The sequence below is a fragment of the Clavelina lepadiformis genome, chromosome 5 (genome assembly GCF_947623445.1).
Source record: "Clavelina lepadiformis chromosome 5, kaClaLepa1.1, whole genome shotgun sequence".
NCBI classification, from domain to species: Eukaryota; Metazoa; Chordata; class Ascidiacea; order Aplousobranchia; family Clavelinidae; genus Clavelina; species Clavelina lepadiformis.
Window position 1 is genome coordinate 530,797 of NC_135244.1, and position 19,441 is coordinate 550,237.

The window sequence follows — 19,441 nt, forward strand, 5'->3', positions numbered from 1 at the left end:
AGATCGCAGCTGTGATTTGTCACCTCAGTGCTTCCTTTACGTCAGAAGTTGTCATTTGCTGTGGGTTCAGAAAAATTGTAAAACAACTTGTGGACTTCCTTGCTGATGTGTCAAATAAAAGCATAAAAGACCTCAGTAGTTTGCCGGATGTCAATGAACTTACGAAGCGAAACGCGCTTTTACCGTGACGTAGGTGAAGTATAGATGTTGTAAACTCAAGGCAATGAATATTTGAACCTACTCTAGCATCCAAATTGTAGAAACTGCCTTAGAACGAATCTTTTATTTAAACGAAATTTTTACAAACTTTGAACAATCTGCGCGAAACAAATTGCTACAAACTAAATGTAAAGTTGATTTTGCACAACCACGAGTAGACGCTTTCAGCATTTAATGAAAAGCTCTGCAAAAAAATATTCGCCAGGGGCGGTTTTAGGCTAATTTCGGAAGAGAATGTCGCAAATTGTACCTCACTGAGTCTTGAGTGCTATTGGATTAATTTCAATTTGGTGCCTTTAATAGATAATAATAACTTTATAGATTGTGCCGAAAAATGGAAGAAAATATTACAATGTTGTTGATTACGACGATGCTTCTTGCATGTAACGTTGAGTTTGGGAAATAATGTTGTTTGTTAGAAAACAATCGTGAAGTCTGTTCGTGTTCGCACGAAATTATTTCAACTTATCTTAGCAAAGAAACATTTACCGTGATGTCATTCAGTGGAAATTGCGTTTCCATCTCGTCATTGTCAAAAACGATTGTTTCAAATAACAAGTATTAGCAATTAGCCGAAGGCGAAACTACATAATTGTGACGTAGAAGAAAATAAGGCAATGAGCTTCTGGTTGGCGATGTCGCGATTCTTACGTCATAAGTTGACTTTTTCCCGGAAGGCGCGTATACGAAAATCCCCTTGAGAAAAAGCTATAAACGCCAAGTGCGAGGCTCGATTGAAACCAGATGATAAGAAGAAGTTCAAATCATTCAACTGTAGCTTTCATCATGGATCTTAAAGCACATATGGGGTAAGTTTGCCGAGTGAATGAAATTTTAAGTTTCTTTAAAAGCGTTCGAGTCTGGCTAATTTGCAAGATCAAACTCATCAAGTTGCTTAAACGAAAATCAATGCTTTCAACCAAACTTAGCTTCAGGCGTTAGCTGTTTTGTAGAAATTTTTTAGCCTTTAAATGTTAGTTTAAAATAAACAAAAACGGCTACATCCTGCATCGACTTGATAAATTGGTGTTGTCTTCAACCCAGGTGTGGACTCTTGCTGTTTGTCGTGCTCAGTTTTCCTCCTCAGACCAACTCTCAATGTGCAAGTAAGTTCTTCTACGTTCATCTCTGTCTGTGCATGCTTCATTCAGCTGACATAACAACCCAAGAAAATAAATCCTCATGAAGGAACGCTACAAGTGCTGGAGGATTCCCGCAAGTCAAGAAACAAGTCCAAGATTTGATATTTTATAGCAACTATCTCGTTATGTTCAGGGGTCGGATGCTTCGACTGCTTCGACTGGTGTGGCACTACGACAACTTGTGACGTTGAACTTTTTAAAATATTCTGCGCTAAAACCTGCAATGCGTGCGCTACAGTCAGCCAAGGTAACAGTTGTTTTTATAGCAAGGTTGTCTCACTTCTTTTATAACGAATGGTTTCAACGTATCTACCAGTTGCCTGGACTGATTTTTATTCACTGTCGGTCGTGACGTATGTAACCAAAACTTTGAAGCGAGTCTTACTATTGATTTTTCTGAGTAAACTAGTTAGATTGGTTTCAACATTTAGCGATTTCACCTGTGATTATGATCTCATAATGTGTTTAAATTTACCTTGAATCCATTACCACGCATATTGTGTTATAATGAATAACTCTGTGTGCGCTTTTCTTTCAAGTAAAATCTTCATAATTTGATTCCAAAACAGCTGCCTTCGAAAAAGAGTTTGTCCAAAATAAATGTACGTAGTTTAAATAAAGGCAAACATAAGAACCTACAAAGGCCTAATTAACGCCAGGCCGCTCTGTCTACAACGCTAAATGAGCTGGAATAACAAAGCTCTTCTGTGACCTCGCGTGTCGCTGTAACATGCTGTCAATCATTCCTTTTGTTTAACAACAAACAATGAAACTTTAACCGATCTCATTTGCATAAATTATGAATTTAAGATATCGCAATAATTTTTGTTATTTGATTACAAGCGTTGTCTCAATCTACATCACAGGCCGCTTTTGTTCCGGCGGGTTGGACAGCTCTGTTGTACTCTATAATGGTTTCGGTTTCATTACATCGGGCCCGTGGTATTTTCAAATTATCAAATGTAGCTTTCTGCAACAGCGGTGAAAATTACAAATATTAGTTTTATCCTTTCTGACGAAACCTCTCCGCCAGATTGCAAAGACCTAAACTGCCAACATCGTTGCATTCGAGATGGAGATTCGGGCGAGCGTCTGTGTCAGTGCTTTGACGGATACAGGTTGGATGAGGATGGACGGACGTGCACTGGTAAGAAATACAACTACAGCACAAAATGAACACAAACAAGACACGGTACTGTAATGTCTTAGCTAAAACAATTTACATGGACACAAAAACATTCCCGGTACTGACATTAAAAGTTGTATCTTCATGGTTGAGCGCAGAAATAATTATTGGACCTTTGCACGTATAGAGCTGATCTAATTTGAGTTTTGCTGCATTCTTGAGTAACCCTGCACTTAACTATAAATATTTACAAATGTATCTTCAGACATCGACGAATGCGCGGAAGACCCAAACCTGTGCTTAAACACCACAGAAGTGCATTGCGACAACACTCCTGGAAGTTACAGGTGCACCACGTGCAGATCGTTTAAGCTTGGACCTGCTACTTACTGGAATTATTACAGAAAAGAAGAATGCTGCAGACAAAACGCAAGTAGGATATACTCGCAAAGTTCTTTCGTATTCACGTAAAGTCAAGTCAGTACAACTGACGCCAAAGAGATCTAGGGATTTTCTCCTTGTATTTTACGCAATTATTGCAGAAAACTGTATTGTTGATGCGATTTTATCTGTTTGTGGGAAGATTTGAAACGATTTTTGAGATAAGAGTATATCCCGCTTTGATAAAAGTTCGTAAATTATCCAAACCTTAAAAACTGCATTTTACTTTTTTCTTTGTCACTTCGTTGCATGATCGAAATTTTGATATTGTTCAGAAAATTTCTTTCAATGTGGATCGAGCTTAACAAATGGAGGCAGAGTGGTAGGAGGGAGAAATGCGTTGTTTGGAAGCTGGCCGTGGATGGTAGATAATCTTTGTTCGATTCCGGGGTTTTTAAAAATATTGACCACATACTTCGGTGCAGGCTCACATCGGCCTGGAAGACAAGATCTGCGGAGGAACTCTCATCGGCGATGAATGGGTTTTGACCGCAGCTCACTGTGTGTGGTAAGTGACGCAATATGACGTGTAGTTTCAAGCTACCTTAGATTAATCAGGAGAATTCTTAAAATGACTAATTACAAATTTGCTGAGGCTTGACGGAGAATCTATTTCCACCATCAATGCCAACAGACCTGTTTACAAATTGTGGAATGTTGTTGTCGCAAATTTCAAAACCACCTTCTTGCGGAATAAATCTTTAACATCATATTTCACTACTTTGTCACTTTTCTTTTGCCAATGCTGGGGAGGTGAATGGATAAAAAATTAGAGAAAGTTTTGTTAAAACCTGTTTTTCTATATTAAGCTCGTATGTTTCTCGTCAAAACCTCGTTCTCCTCCTTCTCGTTTTCTGTGACTACTAACGGAAAACTAGGTTGTTTGCTAAAATTATAAATTAAATTAAATTAAGCCAATTAAAATGAAAATACAGAAATAAATATTTAAAGAAGTGAAATCAATCCAAGTTTTTTAGTTTTATTTCGTTAATATTTGTTTGTGATTTTTTAATTTAATAAGCTCCTCATTTGCTATTTTTTACTCAATTTTTGTTTTAGGAAGCGATTCAAGACAAGATTTTTCCGATTCTTTTCATGTTTGAACTTTTCACGAGAGATAATTTGTTTTTGGCGCGTTCCAATTATTTTTTAAATTCATGGAACTGTCCGTTTCGATAAACTTCTTGTTTGAATTAAGTTGCATCCAGCTTGTTATTTTCTGCTTGGCTAAATTTTTATTTTGTGTCTTCCATTTTAAAATATTAAAATACCCCAACTTTGTACTTGATTTTCAAGGCAGCTAAATTATGAAAACTTTGCAGTTAAAGTCTATTTGTCATTTTCAGGTCTACGCCGAACTACAAAGTGGTGACAGTTTTCACACAAACTTTGTTTTTCTCGTTTTAGGAAGTTTAGGAACAGACCAGGCGTAGTGAGAGTCGTGCTCGGTGTCCTGAGGACAACTCCTAAGAACGGGAACATCCACCAACAATCCACAACCGCGATGCGGGTATGACGTCATTGCAATGTATAAAACCGCGGTGTCGCGGAAGGAAAGTTTATGCTTTCACATAATTTCTTGGTGGTTGTTTTTCCTTCTGATCATGAATTGTTCATCTTGATTTAATACGATATTAAGTGACAAAGTGACCAGACTTGAAATTTAAAACTTTGAGGTTTTAAAGCTGAATTACTGAATGAAGAAATTTATAGGAACCATCGCTATGGTCATTTTGGAAAAAGGCCACGAAACTAAAAAAAGTTTTTATTTTTAAACACAACATTAATGATTAATATGCACCCATCATCCCAAACTAGTTATTTAAGTCTGCCATTACGTCATTAAAAAAATCATTCATTAAAAATCCCAAAAGTTATAATCTGGCCGGCTTATGCAGAGGCTGCAATCAAACCAAAGTACAGCAGGCAATTACCAATGCGTCCCATTTTGTAATTTTGTCAAATGAACGAGCTATCTTGTTGAAACGTGTATCGCTGGCCGAATGATTAATGACATACGTCACGTTTGTAAGTCGTCCCTACGGTGACGTCACAATGTGTAAATTGCATCCGTAGTACGACGAACATAATATGGTCATTATTGCGTCGATGTCTGAGCTGTACGAAACGTCTTTGAATCAACTCGAAGTTTTGTAACTTTCCATTAAACCCATTCAATTCAATGCGCAGAAGCCGCATCGTGACACGTCCAACGCATCCGTTCGCACGAAGTTTAAACAATTTCCATTTTTCACGATGTTGTTGGACGTGATTAGCGTGAATAGGGGGAGGAATATTTTAAAATTTGATGTAAACGGAAGAGCTGTTCGTTAATGAATAACATGGTTGCAGATTTACATCCATGAAAATTACACCCACACAGACAACGACATTGCGTTGATAAGGTTGCGGAGGAAAGCAAAGATCGGAACCTACGTGGGCAGAGTTTGTCTGCCGAATGGAGAAGAACCTGAAGACGGAGAAATTTGCATCGCTACTGGATACGGCACAACTGGTATGTTTTGTTCATATTTTAAACGCTCAATCCTTTTAAACTGAGAAAAATAAGGAAAGCTGTCTCACAATTTATGGGATTTGAACCCGGTAAATTAATCCATACCCACGCGTTGTACAACAGAATACCGAGGTAGCTTAGCGACCACTTTGCAAGAAGTCAGTTTGCCAATCGTGAACAGTGAGGTTTGTCGAAGATCCTACAGCAATCACACCAACAATATCAATCCGGATCGTTATATGTGCGCTGGTTACGAGGAGGGAGTAAGAGACACGTGTCAAGGTAATTTATATGGGGGATGGAACCAACAGCGCCTTTGCGCTTCCTCATATTCATTTTAACGCATGATTTGACGATTTTCACATTTTTAATTACATTGATGGGGGCCGGTCAATTCAACTCAGGGGCTATTCAACTCACACATGTTGTTCGGGTCATCCGGGAGTTACTCGTCCAGGGTTGAATTATTCTGAGTTGGACCGACTGCAACATGTATTAATACGCACCTTGACTATGCTGAAGTATTTACGGAAACTTTGCTTCAAAATAAGAAATCATAAATAAAGACGTCAAATTTCCACTACAGGTGACTCTGGTGGTCCACTAGTTTGTCAGAGATGTAAAAACTGCGACTGGTACATCGCTGGAGTTACAGCGTTTGGGAGAAGATGCGGGTCGCCCGGATACTACGGCATCTACACAAGAGTGACCGCGTTCGAACCGTGGATTTCTCAAATAACTAGTATTCCAGTAATAAACGAAGAATGCAAGCGGGCAGGTGAAATGAAATGTCGGCATGAAAGCTCTGCACTATATCGCTTTGTAGGTTTTTGTATAAGCCAATGGCAATAATATACAGCACAGGGCGACAATTGTGTTGTGGCGATGCTGAAACAGGCCCAGTGCAAATGCTTGGTGGCTCTCCAACACTGTTTTACTATTTTGTTCAAGTGTGGACACGGTGGGGGGCTTTCACTCCTTGCAACGCTGAATGTGGCGGTGGAAAAAGGAGTCGCATTCGCCACTGCAAGTACGGAAGCGCAAACATCGACATCGGATGTCGGGGAGATACTGAAGAAACGGTGGATTGTAACACTCAATCTTGTGTTGGTATGTTCTATGGAGTCGAGGTAATTTTATCAACAAGACGCAGAAGTGGATTTTCAAAATTACTCCGTCGTCTAAAGATGCATTCTGGTCGAGTTACGACATCGGGAGTTGCTCGAGATCGTGCGGGGGCGGGACGCGTACAAACAGGCGGATCTGCGTCAACGGAAGTCCGGGCCAGAAAGGCTGCGAAGGAAACGCTTCCATGGTTGAGGTGAAACATCCGCCTCCTGTAGCAAAAAAAAACAGTTGAAATAATTCATATGGACGCTTTTCAAAAAGTGCTGAGAAACGACGACAAAATCATTTTAGTGGTGAAATAAACAAACAAATAAATGCGTTTCTCAACTCTGTGCATTAGAATTGCAATGAACGCCCGTGTCCTATCTGGGGACCTTTTGGCGCTTGGAGTGATTGCACAAAAGAATGTGGGACCGGAACACAAAATTCCACCAGGGTGTGCTTAAACGGCGTCGTTGGAGAGGAAGGTTGCAGAGGAAAGAGCAAAAAAAGTCGAAACTGCAACACACGTAGGTTGCAGAATTGTTTGTTTCTTAGACAGAACGTAACTATCTGAGCACTGCAACGATCGTAAGAAAATTAGAACCACCGTATATATGATGTTGATGCACGTGATGGGGAATTTATTTGAAATCAAACAGAGATTTGCGCCCATTGGAGCGAGTACGAGCCATGGAGTGATTGTGATGTCACTTGCATGCAATCTAAAGAGCGCCGTTGCGTGGGAGGTAAAATAGGAAACGACGGATGCATCGGTGACGCAATAATCAACCAAACGTGTTGCCAAGGTAACTGAATTGGTAAAAGTACTTCGTGTTCAGTACTTGTGGTCTAGTAATGTATAGGAAAGGCAACGAAATAGCGTTTGGTAAATATTCTGTTGCCTGTCTATGAACAACGTGTTAATCAATCGTTAGCATTTGGACAATGGTCGCAGTATGGGGAATGCAGCAGGACTTGCGGTGGTGGACAAAGAACAAGAACTCGCCAATGTCCAGATCCTGTTCGTTGCTTACCAGACCAACACGGCACCTCAACCAGCCAGTCCCAACCCTGCAACAGCGGCATTTGTCCGGGGAAATGGACTGAGTGGTCCAACAGGGGCACGTGTTCGGTCACCTGCGGTCAGGGGCAACAGGAGCAAGCACGTCGATGTGAAGGGGTTGAAATCGGTGGGCCAGGGTGCGAAGGAAACGCGACCAGGGTAATTCCCTGCAACAGAACCCCAGTCTGGGGGGCGTGGAGTGATTACGGCGAGTGCAGCAAAACATGCGGCCATGGAATTGAAACAAGGACAAGGTGATTCTACATTCTCTGAACTATGATGAGGTAGAATATGGCACTGACTGTAATATCGAGATAAATACCAACGGCAACATTAAATTATTACCTGTGTTGCTTCCTTCTTTATGTGGGTGCCCGGTAACTTAAATTTGTTGTGCTCTTGAAACAAACACGAGCAAACAAACTTGTTAATGTTAACTTTTGTTAACTAATCAAATTAGATATTATTGCACTCACTCACTCACTCACTCACTCACTTACTTACTTACTTACTTACTCACTCAATCAATCAATCAATCAATCACTCACTCACTCACTCACTCACTCACTCACTCACTCACTCACTCACTCACTCACTCACTCACTCACTCACTCACTTACTCACTCACTTACTCGCTCACTCACTTACTCACTCACTCACTTACTCACTCACTCACTCACTCACTCACTTACTCACTCACTTACTCACTCACTTACTCACTTACTTACTAAATTTCCAGTTTGTGAAAATTACTGACAAGTAAATCTTTGCCAGAGTTTGCTGTGGAGGTGAAGGGTCATGCGAGGGCGAAGCTCAAGAAAAAAGACCATGCAACCTGGTCACGTGCCTTCCAACTGACCAGTGCGCGCAATATGTCAATCTTGTTGATGACGTAACGTGTCAAGGATTTGCGAAACAAGAATACTGTACCAGCACGTACCAAGCTTACATGGAAGAAAACTGCCAGCTGACTTGTTGCAGATATGGCGACTGTAAGTGGTGTAACAATAGGCATAGAATTTAGCATATAACAAACCATTGCATTCAGTATAAAAAAACGGGAGAGTTTTCAATGTAATTTATTTACAAACTAATAAACAAAAAATCGACAAGTTTTCAACACGTATGTTGCTATACGTTCATAACATTGCGCAAGTGACTTCGTATTAATCTTGAACCTTGAAAATGTTTTGCAACAATGGCGCTACTGTGCATAGCACACAAGGTTGGTGCAAGGCAAAACAAGTAAAGAAATGGCGGTTTTTTATAATTGAATTGTAACTGTGGCGTTTTCCAATTTGTAAATAAAGATTATTATGAAAATGCTCTCTTTCGCTGCACTGATTGCAACAGTTCGCTGCGTTAAACCAGTTTTGGACCATCCCAGGTCACACATCAAATTAAAGTACTGTACATTATAAAGTACATAACCAAGAAACGTTTCAATTGAATGTCGAGAAGACATAATAATGAGTCACAGAATTAAAAGTTTTCCCCTGTAACTTGATGTTTTATTGTTTTCACAGACCGCAACTGTGATTTGTCGCCGCAGTGCTTCCTTTACGTCAGAAGTTGTCATTTGTTGTGGGTTCAGATAAATTGTAAAACAACTTGTCAACTTCCTTGCTGATGTGTCAAATAAAACCATAAAGGAACAGTGTCACTTTCCACTGCCAATATCTTAACTATTTGACTCTCTATAGCTATCTATGACTTCTAGTGGTTTTAATACTCAGATTGCTCAAAGTCGGTACTTGCTTCGTATGTAGTTGAACAACTTGCTTCTACTATTCAATATTATTACTGTATAAGTTATATAAGCATTACTTGATGATTTTTTTGGATTCATGACGAAACTTGCAATTGACCGGGCTCTATACCTGTATATATACATACCTTGACTATATTGCATGATATCTATACAGCGTAACAATTAATATACCAAAACCTGTACCGCGCATTCACCTGACTAAAAGGCATCGTTGATTAAAAGAAATCATTGCTTTTATTACGGACTTTGTTCCACACATGTTGTGTTGTTACTTATCATCGTGTTTTCGTTTGAAGCGTTTTTACCAATCAGCACCTTTTACGCGTTTGTTAACTATTTTAATCACGTGATTTGGCACCCTTGTTATATACCCTTGAACCTGTGGCCTTCCTTGCTGATGTGTCAAATAAAAGCACAAAGGACCTGAGTAGTTCGCCGGATGTCGATGAATTGTACAAAATCTTTCTTTTTTGATTTCATTTGATTTTATTTGATTTGATTATTTTGCTGAAACAATTTATGGTAAAGAAATGAAAGACTTAATACTTATATCAAAGCCGTTTATCTGTGAGAATTTCGGCCGCTTTTGTTAATTATCTGTAATTACAAAGTTAAATTGCATTCAATGTATTACAATGCATATGTCTCTCTGAACTCTGTAGGACTGAGTTTTCCTTCAACTGCTCGAAACTAAACCGAAGCAGACCATGTTGTGAATGAAACTGATTTAATATGAGACTACTTGGACATGTTTAAAATAAATCACGCAGGCGTTTTGATCCAAACTTCAGACGCAAAAGTCCAAAAGCAACGAAAAGTCTTGATCGGGTCCCAACGTAGACTCACCTTCGAACTGAGCATCGCACACGTCACAACCAATCACAATAATTACAATTCCATTAAAAACAAAACACTCTTACTTCCGAGAGTAAAGATGCAAAGGACACGGTGCACGCGCCACACAAAATGCAACTGGAACCGCGGAATAAAAAGCAAACTGAAAGCATTTAAGATAAAAATAAAACCACAACGGGGTGTTACAAAAACTTGTGGACAATTATAATTAAACGACAAAAATATTTTTGGTGTTAAATTTTGGAATGTTTTGCCTGAACCAAAAAAGAAAAATTATCATAAATTTGCATGTGCTAAAAATGCCACCAACAACTACAACCATGAACTGTTTTTCTCTTTCCTTAACCTATTTAACATTGTTTACATAATCTAATATAGCCACTATATACAGGTTAGCTCACTCTTCTTGAACATAGACTACGAAGTTTTTCTTTGCTTTCTTTTGTTAGATTTCATTGGTCGTGGCTGCACAGAATTTAGTTGTGATGAAAACATTTGTCTTCACAAGCTGGCACAGCATTTTCACTTTCATCAATCAAATTTAACATAATCATCATATCCCGGTCTTACTTATTGCTGGTTACGGTCGTTCTAAATTAAAGATCTCTTACAAAGACCTTCTTTGGGCAAAATTTACTTGAGACATTGCTTATTCTGTCATTGTGTATAGTATTATGTTTTTGTAGCATAGTTATCGTAATCACTAATGTGTATACGCCATAGTCGGTGTATCCACTATTCATCACAAATACTGTAGTTGAAGGGAATGTAGAGGCATGATTTCCTAAAGACATTATTATGCTTTTATTTTAGTCTTGCTGTCTATATTTTAGTGCACTTGTGGGCCGCAACGTCGAGCTATTTCGGTCACAGAAACAGGATTTCGGTCTCTAGGATCGAGTTTCTTTTGTGCGTTTTTCCTTAGCCGTATTTTTGCTGTGCACTTAAGATACTCATTGTCATTTTAATTTAACCATGTCACTTTATATATTTATTTCGGTTATTTATATCCGTGTTTTTAAAGTTAGAGAACATGCTTTCTACATTTTTCAACAGTGTAGTTGTTTCGTTGTTTTAGTTTTGTTTTAAATTCGTCATTGATTCGGAATTATTTTGTAGGTTTGGTGGCCCATGCTAACGTTCCATCTAATAGCACAATTCTATTCTTGCAATTTGCATGTTTAAACCCTTGGGCTTTGACGCTTTGCCACCATTCGGAATAGAAATAAATTGGGAAAAGGAAATGAATGTTCAAGCAAAACAATTGAAATCGAACACGGCTGGAATGTGGCAATGTAAGAAATTTTCAAACGGAAATTATAACTTATATGAGAAAGTTAGAAATAATAAACAATCATCAAAAAATCAAAATTAAACCTAGATTGAAATTCTTCCTATGTGTTGATAAAACTTCAAACTTTGTTTAAAATATTTTTATGCTGCCTGTCACAATGGAAAGACCGTTCTTATCACTGGTTAGTACTTGACACTGCTCGATAATTCAGCTAGCTGTTGTGGTCAATATTGAAATATTCAGGTGGAAACTCTGGGCTTGGGAAAGCAACAGCGATGGATCTTGCTAAAAGAGGAGCTCGTGTTGTCATCGCATCGAGGAATTTGGAGAAATCAAACAAAGTTAAAGATGAAATTATTAAAGAAAGCGGCAAACATGAGATATGTGATGTCTGTTATTATCACGATGATGTTGAGAATAAATTTTAATTGTGTTTAGGTTCGAGCAATGCAAGTTGATCTCGAAGATTTTGATTCTGTGAGAAAATTTGCAAAAGAATTTGATGAAAGCGAAAAATATTTCGATTATCTTCTCAACAATGCAGGTGATTATGATTTAACAATCTTTTGATTTTCAATAAACTTTCATTTTAAACGAAAACATTGGAACGTCATAAAATGTTCATCTTCATATGACCATGCAGGTATGGTACTGGAGGGCATGACCAAATATGGAATAAATCGCATTTTTGTCGTCAACTACTTCTCTCGTTTCCTCCTCACCAACCTGCTCCTGGGTAAGATGAAGAAGCAAAGTGCTGAGAGGCCGGTCCGGATTATCAACCTTGTGACGTTCATGTACAAGTCAGTGTTCGGCAACAAATACAAAAATAGTTGCTGTGACGTAGAAACCTACAGATCCTGTTACTTCCCATAATTTTAATGCATTAATGAAATGCTTTATTAATAACACTGGTCAACAATTTTTCAAAAATGTTTTGCTTCCGTTAAGAAAACAATTGATTCTTATGTATTTTTGGACGCTGAATCCAAAAATGTCGGTTAAAATTGCTGATTAGCTCTAGTTTAAAAGATAAAAAATTTTTTCATTTTTGTATGTTGCTCTTATATAAGGCAAGCCTTGGTGCACTTTATTGAACACAACAGTAACAATCTACAAAGAGTGTAATAATTGCATGTGTTTATATTTCAGCATAGCATATGCAACAAATAACTGCCACTTTCCAAATATAAATTTCTAATCTATTTTATCTGTTATATTCCTTTTGGCCTGTAACTCGTATATGGTTAATGGAGCATCCGACCCTACATATCATCCTGCAAAAGTGAGCAAGCATTGATTGATTCTGTTTTCCCTGTCACCTCTTTTGCATTGCAGATATGCATTGGTGAAATCGCTCACCATGCTAATCACTAACATCTCCACAGTTTGGTGGAAAAAATCCAGGTGCGAGTCCAAAAAGTGTATCTTCAGTGACATATTGCACTCCATGCATCGTATGCTTTAATGAGATTTACACTAATTCCGTGTAGTTGTCAGCTCTTTTGTTCCCCAAGAATTTTGTAGCCAGCAACTTAAACGCTACCCATGCAATTTTCTCTTTGTCAAATAACACTTGATCAAATTTACCGTCTTCGAAGATGAATATTCTGCCAGAAGATTCCTATGCTGTAGTCTAGAGCTGAAGTCTAAATTTCTGATTTAACTTTTGGTAGTTCCAAATCCCGGATAAGATCGTGCAATTCATTTTGAGTTATAAGGTGTGGTTCTTTGGAAGATATTGTTTCAACGTAACATGAATTCTTTAGGTACCTCAGGAACAGGAAGTAATTCTCTATGCGGTACGGGACGAATTGCTGATGGAATATTTGTGTATTGAATACTTTGCTTCTTCTTTCTCGACAAACCTTTACAAACCGGGGGGGGTCGTGCAAAAGTAGCAATCGCTAATGTGGTCAGTAGGTTCTCTCAAAACCATTGGAACAGCAAAGGGCATACATTTTCTTTTTCCGTTTAGCCATTGCCAAAGATTTGCACCACAGGAGTTACAGCATATGTGAGGGGCCCAACTCTTGTCCTGATCACCAACTTTACATCCAAAATACAAGTTGAATACAAGGTTTGCTTTCCTGACCACAGCCGTTATACTTCGCTTTTGTGAAGAAAAAGTTATTTCACCACAAATCTAGTAGAAATTGTCTGCATTTTTTATGCATTTACGAGGCATCTGCAGAAAGAGCAGTTCAGACTACACACATGAAGCAAGCAAACAACCCAACAACAAACATACGTCAAAATAAAAATAATATGAATAGAAACGTCATCTACCTTCAAACAAATATATTAAGTGCCCAACTCTATCTGGCAGATGCACGCTACAACAGATAAACGCACACTTCTTTCCGCGTTTGCAAGTAAAGCACATTTAAGCATGGTGCCATATCTCAAAAACTAGAGCTAATCAACAAATTTAAAGTTGATATTCGTGATCAGCGACCCCAAATTAGCCAAGATTGACCTCATTCGTTTCAGAAGCAAATTGGCTGTTGACCAGTGTAATTAGATACGCAGAAGTCACCGAGTCTGGCATGATCAAGAATCCAAAAGGTTTCCTGGACATGTTCACAGTCACCGCCCAAACTGATCTCGCCAACATTCAGTTCATGCGTAACCTCAGTCGCCAGAACAACGGCATCACGACTTTTAATTTCAATCCAGGTAGGTATTGTGTGAGGTCAAATAAGTTCATCAATTCAAAAACCTATTTCCCACTCTGTCATGACCTTGACTTGACGAGCTTACAAAATAACCGACGATCAAGTGCAGCGAATACAGTCCAGGCCAATTATGATCATAGGAAAATATTTGTAGTCGTCACAGCTGCCTGCGACACAATATGCCGTCGCAGGATCATGATCAATTTGCGTCTTCTTCGATTGAAAAGCAGTCATTAAAGTCTCACTTTCACTCAGAGGAACTCTGTAAAGCGATATAGATTTTTAAACGCACGCAACCCTGGTAACCAGGTCTTGATCGACGACCAATTATCACCGAGTTTAAATCGTGGCAAAACTTTTCTCAATAGAATAAACATTGTTGCGCTAATTCGTTTCATATTACTCGGCGGCCCCGGTATCGGTACTAAAAAGTACCGCGGTACAGTAATTCGGTGCTATAGTACCGCGGTACAATAATTCGGCGCTATAGTACCGCGGTACAATAATTCGGTGCTATAGTACCGCGGTATTGCCACCTCTGGCTTTCAGCACTCTAAGCTGTTTGTTAATATTTGCAGGATGGGTCTACACAGAAGGATATGACACGAATCTGTTTTATGAGGCGCGGCTTCTCTTCTATGTTCCAATGATTATATTCGGGCAGTGAGTCTATTTTTGGTTACCCGGGAAATAGCCTAATACCCATATACCGTGTCACGTCTTAGTATTGTTTGATTTGGTGTAATTATTACATCACACACCTCATAAGAATTTGTTACCAAGATAAGATGTTTACCAAACTAGTAAGGTGCCTGCAGCAAATAAGGTCCAGTAAGTAATAAGGCCACCTCCCTTGTTAACTTTTTGTTTTCTAATTTAATCAAAAACAATTGCAATGGAGAAACTGTAAAAAATAGAATAAATGTAGTCATGACCCTTTCCAACCAAACAGCTAGATATGGGTTGAAAATATTAAATTATTACAAAATTAAACGTATTTAAAAACTTACGGACCTTATAAATAAAAATAGTGTGATTTGACAATTCCTATGAAATGATGTTTTCGCAAACTTTTATCGATTTATTTTCACTAATTTCAAAAATGTTCACTCAGAGAACTTCACTACGGCTACCAGCCCCTACTTAAACTAGTTCTCGACGACTCTGTGGTGAAACACAGTAGTGAATTTTTTACTGGCTTCCGCCACGAAGAACTGCTGCCACACGCCACAAATGACAGCGCCTGGGAGCCACTGATGAGAAAAAGCTTGGAAATCACAGGGTTGTCGTCGACATATAATATCGAATAAACCAGAATTTGTTTGTTAAACCAGAACCAGTTTGTTTATCATAAATTAACATGATAATGCAATATTTGAATATTGATTGTAGTTTTTCAGCTTTTAAGTTGTTTTGATTCTGATCTATACTGTTGCGCGTTACTTCGTGATGACGTGTCATTATGTGATTGAGTGATTGATGATTTTAAATAAATTATTCTTTTTCGGTTGATCGATTTTCAAGGTTTCGACGATTAAGACACAACTTTTTCACGATGGTCTAAATCAATTAAAATAATTTTTGTCAATTTAGTTACGTTTTGTTGTCCTCACTCTTAGATTTAAAGATTTACAGGCACATCTTTTATTTTAAGCCAGTTTAGTTAAGTTCTCGTTGGCAAAGCTCATTTTAGGAGCTTCAATATAAAACTGACCGTGCGACAACCTGTCGGACACAAGTCGAAAAAAAGACACAAGTGCTTAATTAAGCACGAAAAAATCGCAATAGGCCTAGACCGCAAGGGAGAAACGCAATAGATACAGTGCAAAAGCAAGTGTAACACTCTCCTCCTTCCCACACAACTGTAGACACTCAATAAATGTTTACCCAGAAATATAACGTATGTTTTATAAAAACAAAATGATCACTAAATAGACACTCAAACAACAAGGATACAAACCGTTAGTGACGCACTTAAACTTTAAAGTCTTAGTATGAATAAAATAATATGATAATAATATAAACATATATAATCTTAATATAAAACACGCATAAAAACACGAAAACAGAACAACACAGCAATTTACTATTGGGGTATTATTTACTATTTACTATTTACTATCTGGATAAAAACAAGGTCTACGTTTAATGCGTTGTAGACGGTTTGGAGAATGTAAAACATAATCGCTTACTAAACTGTTATTCTGAACTGGGTTCTGAATATTTTTCGGCACTATGCACAACCCCGGTTGCAGCTGGTAAGTGGACGTGATTTCCGGTTCCGGACTGCAGCATCCACGAAACTGATGGCGGCTGTTTTTATCACGACTTTCTAAACTGATTTACCGGAGGAATAAATTTTTTAACAATGTAGGGGCTTTATAATGCAAGCGAAGGTTTCTTGTTTCATCTTTTCGAAGAGCCTCGTCACGCAACAGGACTGCATCACTTTCTTTATATTGATCGTCAGCCGCCTTTTTGTCGTAACGCTTTTTATTTGAAACCTATGTTGTTCCAACCTTGATTGAACTGTTTAGTTAACTAGTTTCATTCGATCTTGAAGATGAAGGATGTCTTCACACTTTGGGGTAAAAATTCTGGCCTTACTAACAAGATCTGCAGGCAACCTAAGATTCCTTCCAGTGAGCAAGTAATGAGGAGAAACTCCAGTTTCTTCGTGAACACTTGAATTGTAAGTAGCGCTAACCGATGAGAGCGCATCATCCCAAGAAGTTGGGTCAACCTGAACGTAATTTTTAAAATCGCAATTATGGTCTGATTGTTTCTTTCCACACCACCGTTTCCCATTGCATGATACGGGCTGGTTCTTGTCTTTTTGCAGCCCATTAAGCTTGAGAGCTCTTGAAAAAAATAAACTATCAAAGTTTCTGCCCTGGTCGGAGTGAATTGTTTCTGGGACGCCATGTATCGTCATCCCAACGGTGGTAAAGCAAATAAGCAGTATCTTTGGCATTTGGGAATTTCATTGGCCAACACTTTATGTATTTCGTGTAGGTGTCACATACGACAAGAATATAACGGTTGCCGTTTCGTGTTTCTGGTAGACCACTTAATACGTCGATTTCAACTTTCTGCATTGGTGTATTCTCCTCTGATGGAACTAATGAGGCACAAACAATTCGCTTTGGTACTTTTCTTAAATCGCACAAGCAACACTCTTTGCAGTATGTTTCGACATCTTTGTGGCAAAATGGCCAGAAAAAAAGCTCCTTTAGTCTGACAAACGTTCTTTTGACGCCCATGTTTCCACCTCCTTGAATAAAATCGTGAACAGACTTAACACATTATTCTTGATCGTTGAGAACACCAGCAACTGAGCGTAAACTTCTTCCACAGAATTCTCGATTCTACGATATAGCATACCATTATGTAGAAAAATCTCACCAAATACATTCCAATAGCGACGCACAGCTTTGCTGTCGTTTTTCACTTTTTTCAATGATGGTCGGCGTTCCTGGCTCATCCACTGAAGCAGTCTTTTCAACACTGGATCTTTTTGCTGCGCCATAGTAGTGTTTTCGGTTGACCATCCAGATGCTTCTGAAAAATCCATCAAACACACTTGGTATTTTATACCGGAAGTTGAACTTTCATAGCTGCTGTCAGTTTGAAACGGAAACAAGGGATCTAATTTATTTGCTTTTATAGTATCATCTGACGGCTAAGCGAGTCGGCATTCGTGTGTTTGCTTCCTGCGCGGCGAATTAATTTAATGTTAAAATTGCACAAGAAATCGAACCAGCGAGCGTATTGTCCATATGTGTCTCGTGATTCCCACAGCCAACGAAGAGATGCGTGATCTGTTCTAAGCAGGAACTCTTCGGTTAAATAGCATCGAAAAACCTTTAACGCGTGAATGACCGCTAGCAGCTCTTTCCTGGTTGTTGAGTAATTTCGCTCGGTTTTGGTGAGCGATCTGCTACTATAAGAGACGGGATGTTCTTCGCCATCCACTAGTTTCGAAAGAACACAACCACAACAAACACAACAAAACATAAGAACTTGACCGATGTTTGCTGAAAACAAATAATTTGACTTGTATGACTATCAGCACTACTGTGCCAGGACCCATAAGTTACATTACCTTAAAACAGGGGTGTCCAAACCTTGGTCCGTGGGCTACATTTGGCCCGCGGGAAGGTTCTGAATGGCCCGCGCGGTATTTTTCGAAATGACTTATATTATCAACTGAATCGCCTATGTGATTTATGGCGAACTTACATTACGAGAAATTGGCATTCATTGTTTGCTTTCTTTGTCTATTGCTCTATAGTCTATACTATAGAGAAATAGATAGTAGAGATAATAGATAATAGAGCAATAGATAGATATATATTATTATGGTCTTTAGTGCCGGGGTGCACAACTGTTCAAGTTAATTTAATTGCATCACAATTTATTTCTAAGATTAGAAGTTTGGTGTGAGGGTTTGAATTAGAAATTAGCAGTAAACACTCAAGTGGCCCGCGCAATCAGTCGTACATCGCATGTGGCCCTTTGGCCAAAAAGGTTGGACACCCCTGTCTTAAAACAACTTAGTCTTTTAGACGTTGCTCTGAAAAATGTTGCTGAAATAAGCAAGGAAAATCTCGCCTAATTAGGATCATTACCCTCTCTTCAGAGATGTGCCGGTAAATTAGCAGTAGGGTGCATTATTTTAGATAAGTTTATATATAAAAATTTCATTCTGTTTAAAATACATGTTTTCAATAGTTATTCCTAACTCGTGATCAATATTTCTGCTCAGTACGTTAAAGGCAGATGGTCTTAAAAGCAGGCGTAAGATTTTCTTGGCCTACGTCCTGTTTGGGCTTGTGCAGTGTTTATGCTTCCTTAAGCTGATTGGCCAATTTCCTCTTCCACTAAAAATATTGTGCATCCTTATTCATTCTATAAGTAGAAGTGCTTACGTTCATGGTTTCAGTTTCTTTCAGAGTCTTCCTAGTCGCGTTGACTTGTGTCGATGTGGTGTAGTTTTTACTGGAATGGGAATGAGTAAAAAATATCGAAAAGTGAGAAATCAAACCAAGTTGAAAGTTGAAATATTAAAAATGGGAACCGTCAGATAAGTGAAGTTGAGAAAAATCTTTAAATGTGTTTAGGTCCGAGCAGCTCAAGTAAATCTCAAAGATTTTTATTTTGTGCGAAAATTTGCAAAACCAGTTGATAAAAGTAAAAAAATATTTAGAAGATTTTATCATAAATG

General features: G+C 38.4%; 3 protein-coding genes across 3 annotated transcripts in view; all 3 read left to right on the top strand.

The window, feature by feature from the left end:
• LOC143461331 (uncharacterized) overlaps positions 1–372 on the top strand; it is a 41,850-nt gene extending 41,478 nt beyond the window's left edge. Inside the window, exon 18 of the mRNA XM_076959226.1 lies at positions 3–372. Within this exon, the coding sequence (XP_076815341.1) occupies positions 3–106 (104 nt within the window). The 3' untranslated portion in view covers positions 107–372. The remainder of the gene's footprint in view (positions 1–2) is intronic.
• On the top strand, positions 107–9,814 carry LOC143461332 (uncharacterized). Its single transcript, XM_076959227.1, has 19 exons — positions 107–189; positions 823–1,028; positions 1,264–1,325; positions 1,495–1,608; positions 2,395–2,508; positions 2,753–2,920; positions 3,204–3,292; positions 3,354–3,436; positions 4,336–4,438; positions 5,281–5,443; positions 5,567–5,725; positions 6,030–6,221; positions 6,395–6,553; positions 6,631–6,764; positions 6,912–7,080; positions 7,213–7,359; positions 7,489–7,870; positions 8,391–8,608; positions 9,143–9,814. Exons 2-19 carry the CDS (start codon positions 964–966, stop codon positions 9,244–9,246), a joined length of 2,625 nt encoding a protein of 874 aa, XP_076815342.1. The 5' UTR covers positions 107–189; positions 823–963; the 3' UTR covers positions 9,247–9,814.
• Positions 9,815–11,485: 1,671 nt separating this feature from the next.
• On the top strand, positions 11,486–12,412 carry LOC143458751 (retinol dehydrogenase 13-like). Its single transcript, XM_076955603.1, has 4 exons — positions 11,486–11,537; positions 11,780–11,925; positions 11,975–12,080; positions 12,180–12,412. Exons 1-4 carry the CDS (start codon positions 11,486–11,488, stop codon positions 12,410–12,412), a joined length of 537 nt encoding a protein of 178 aa, XP_076811718.1.
• Positions 12,413–19,441: the final 7,029 nt, after the last annotated feature.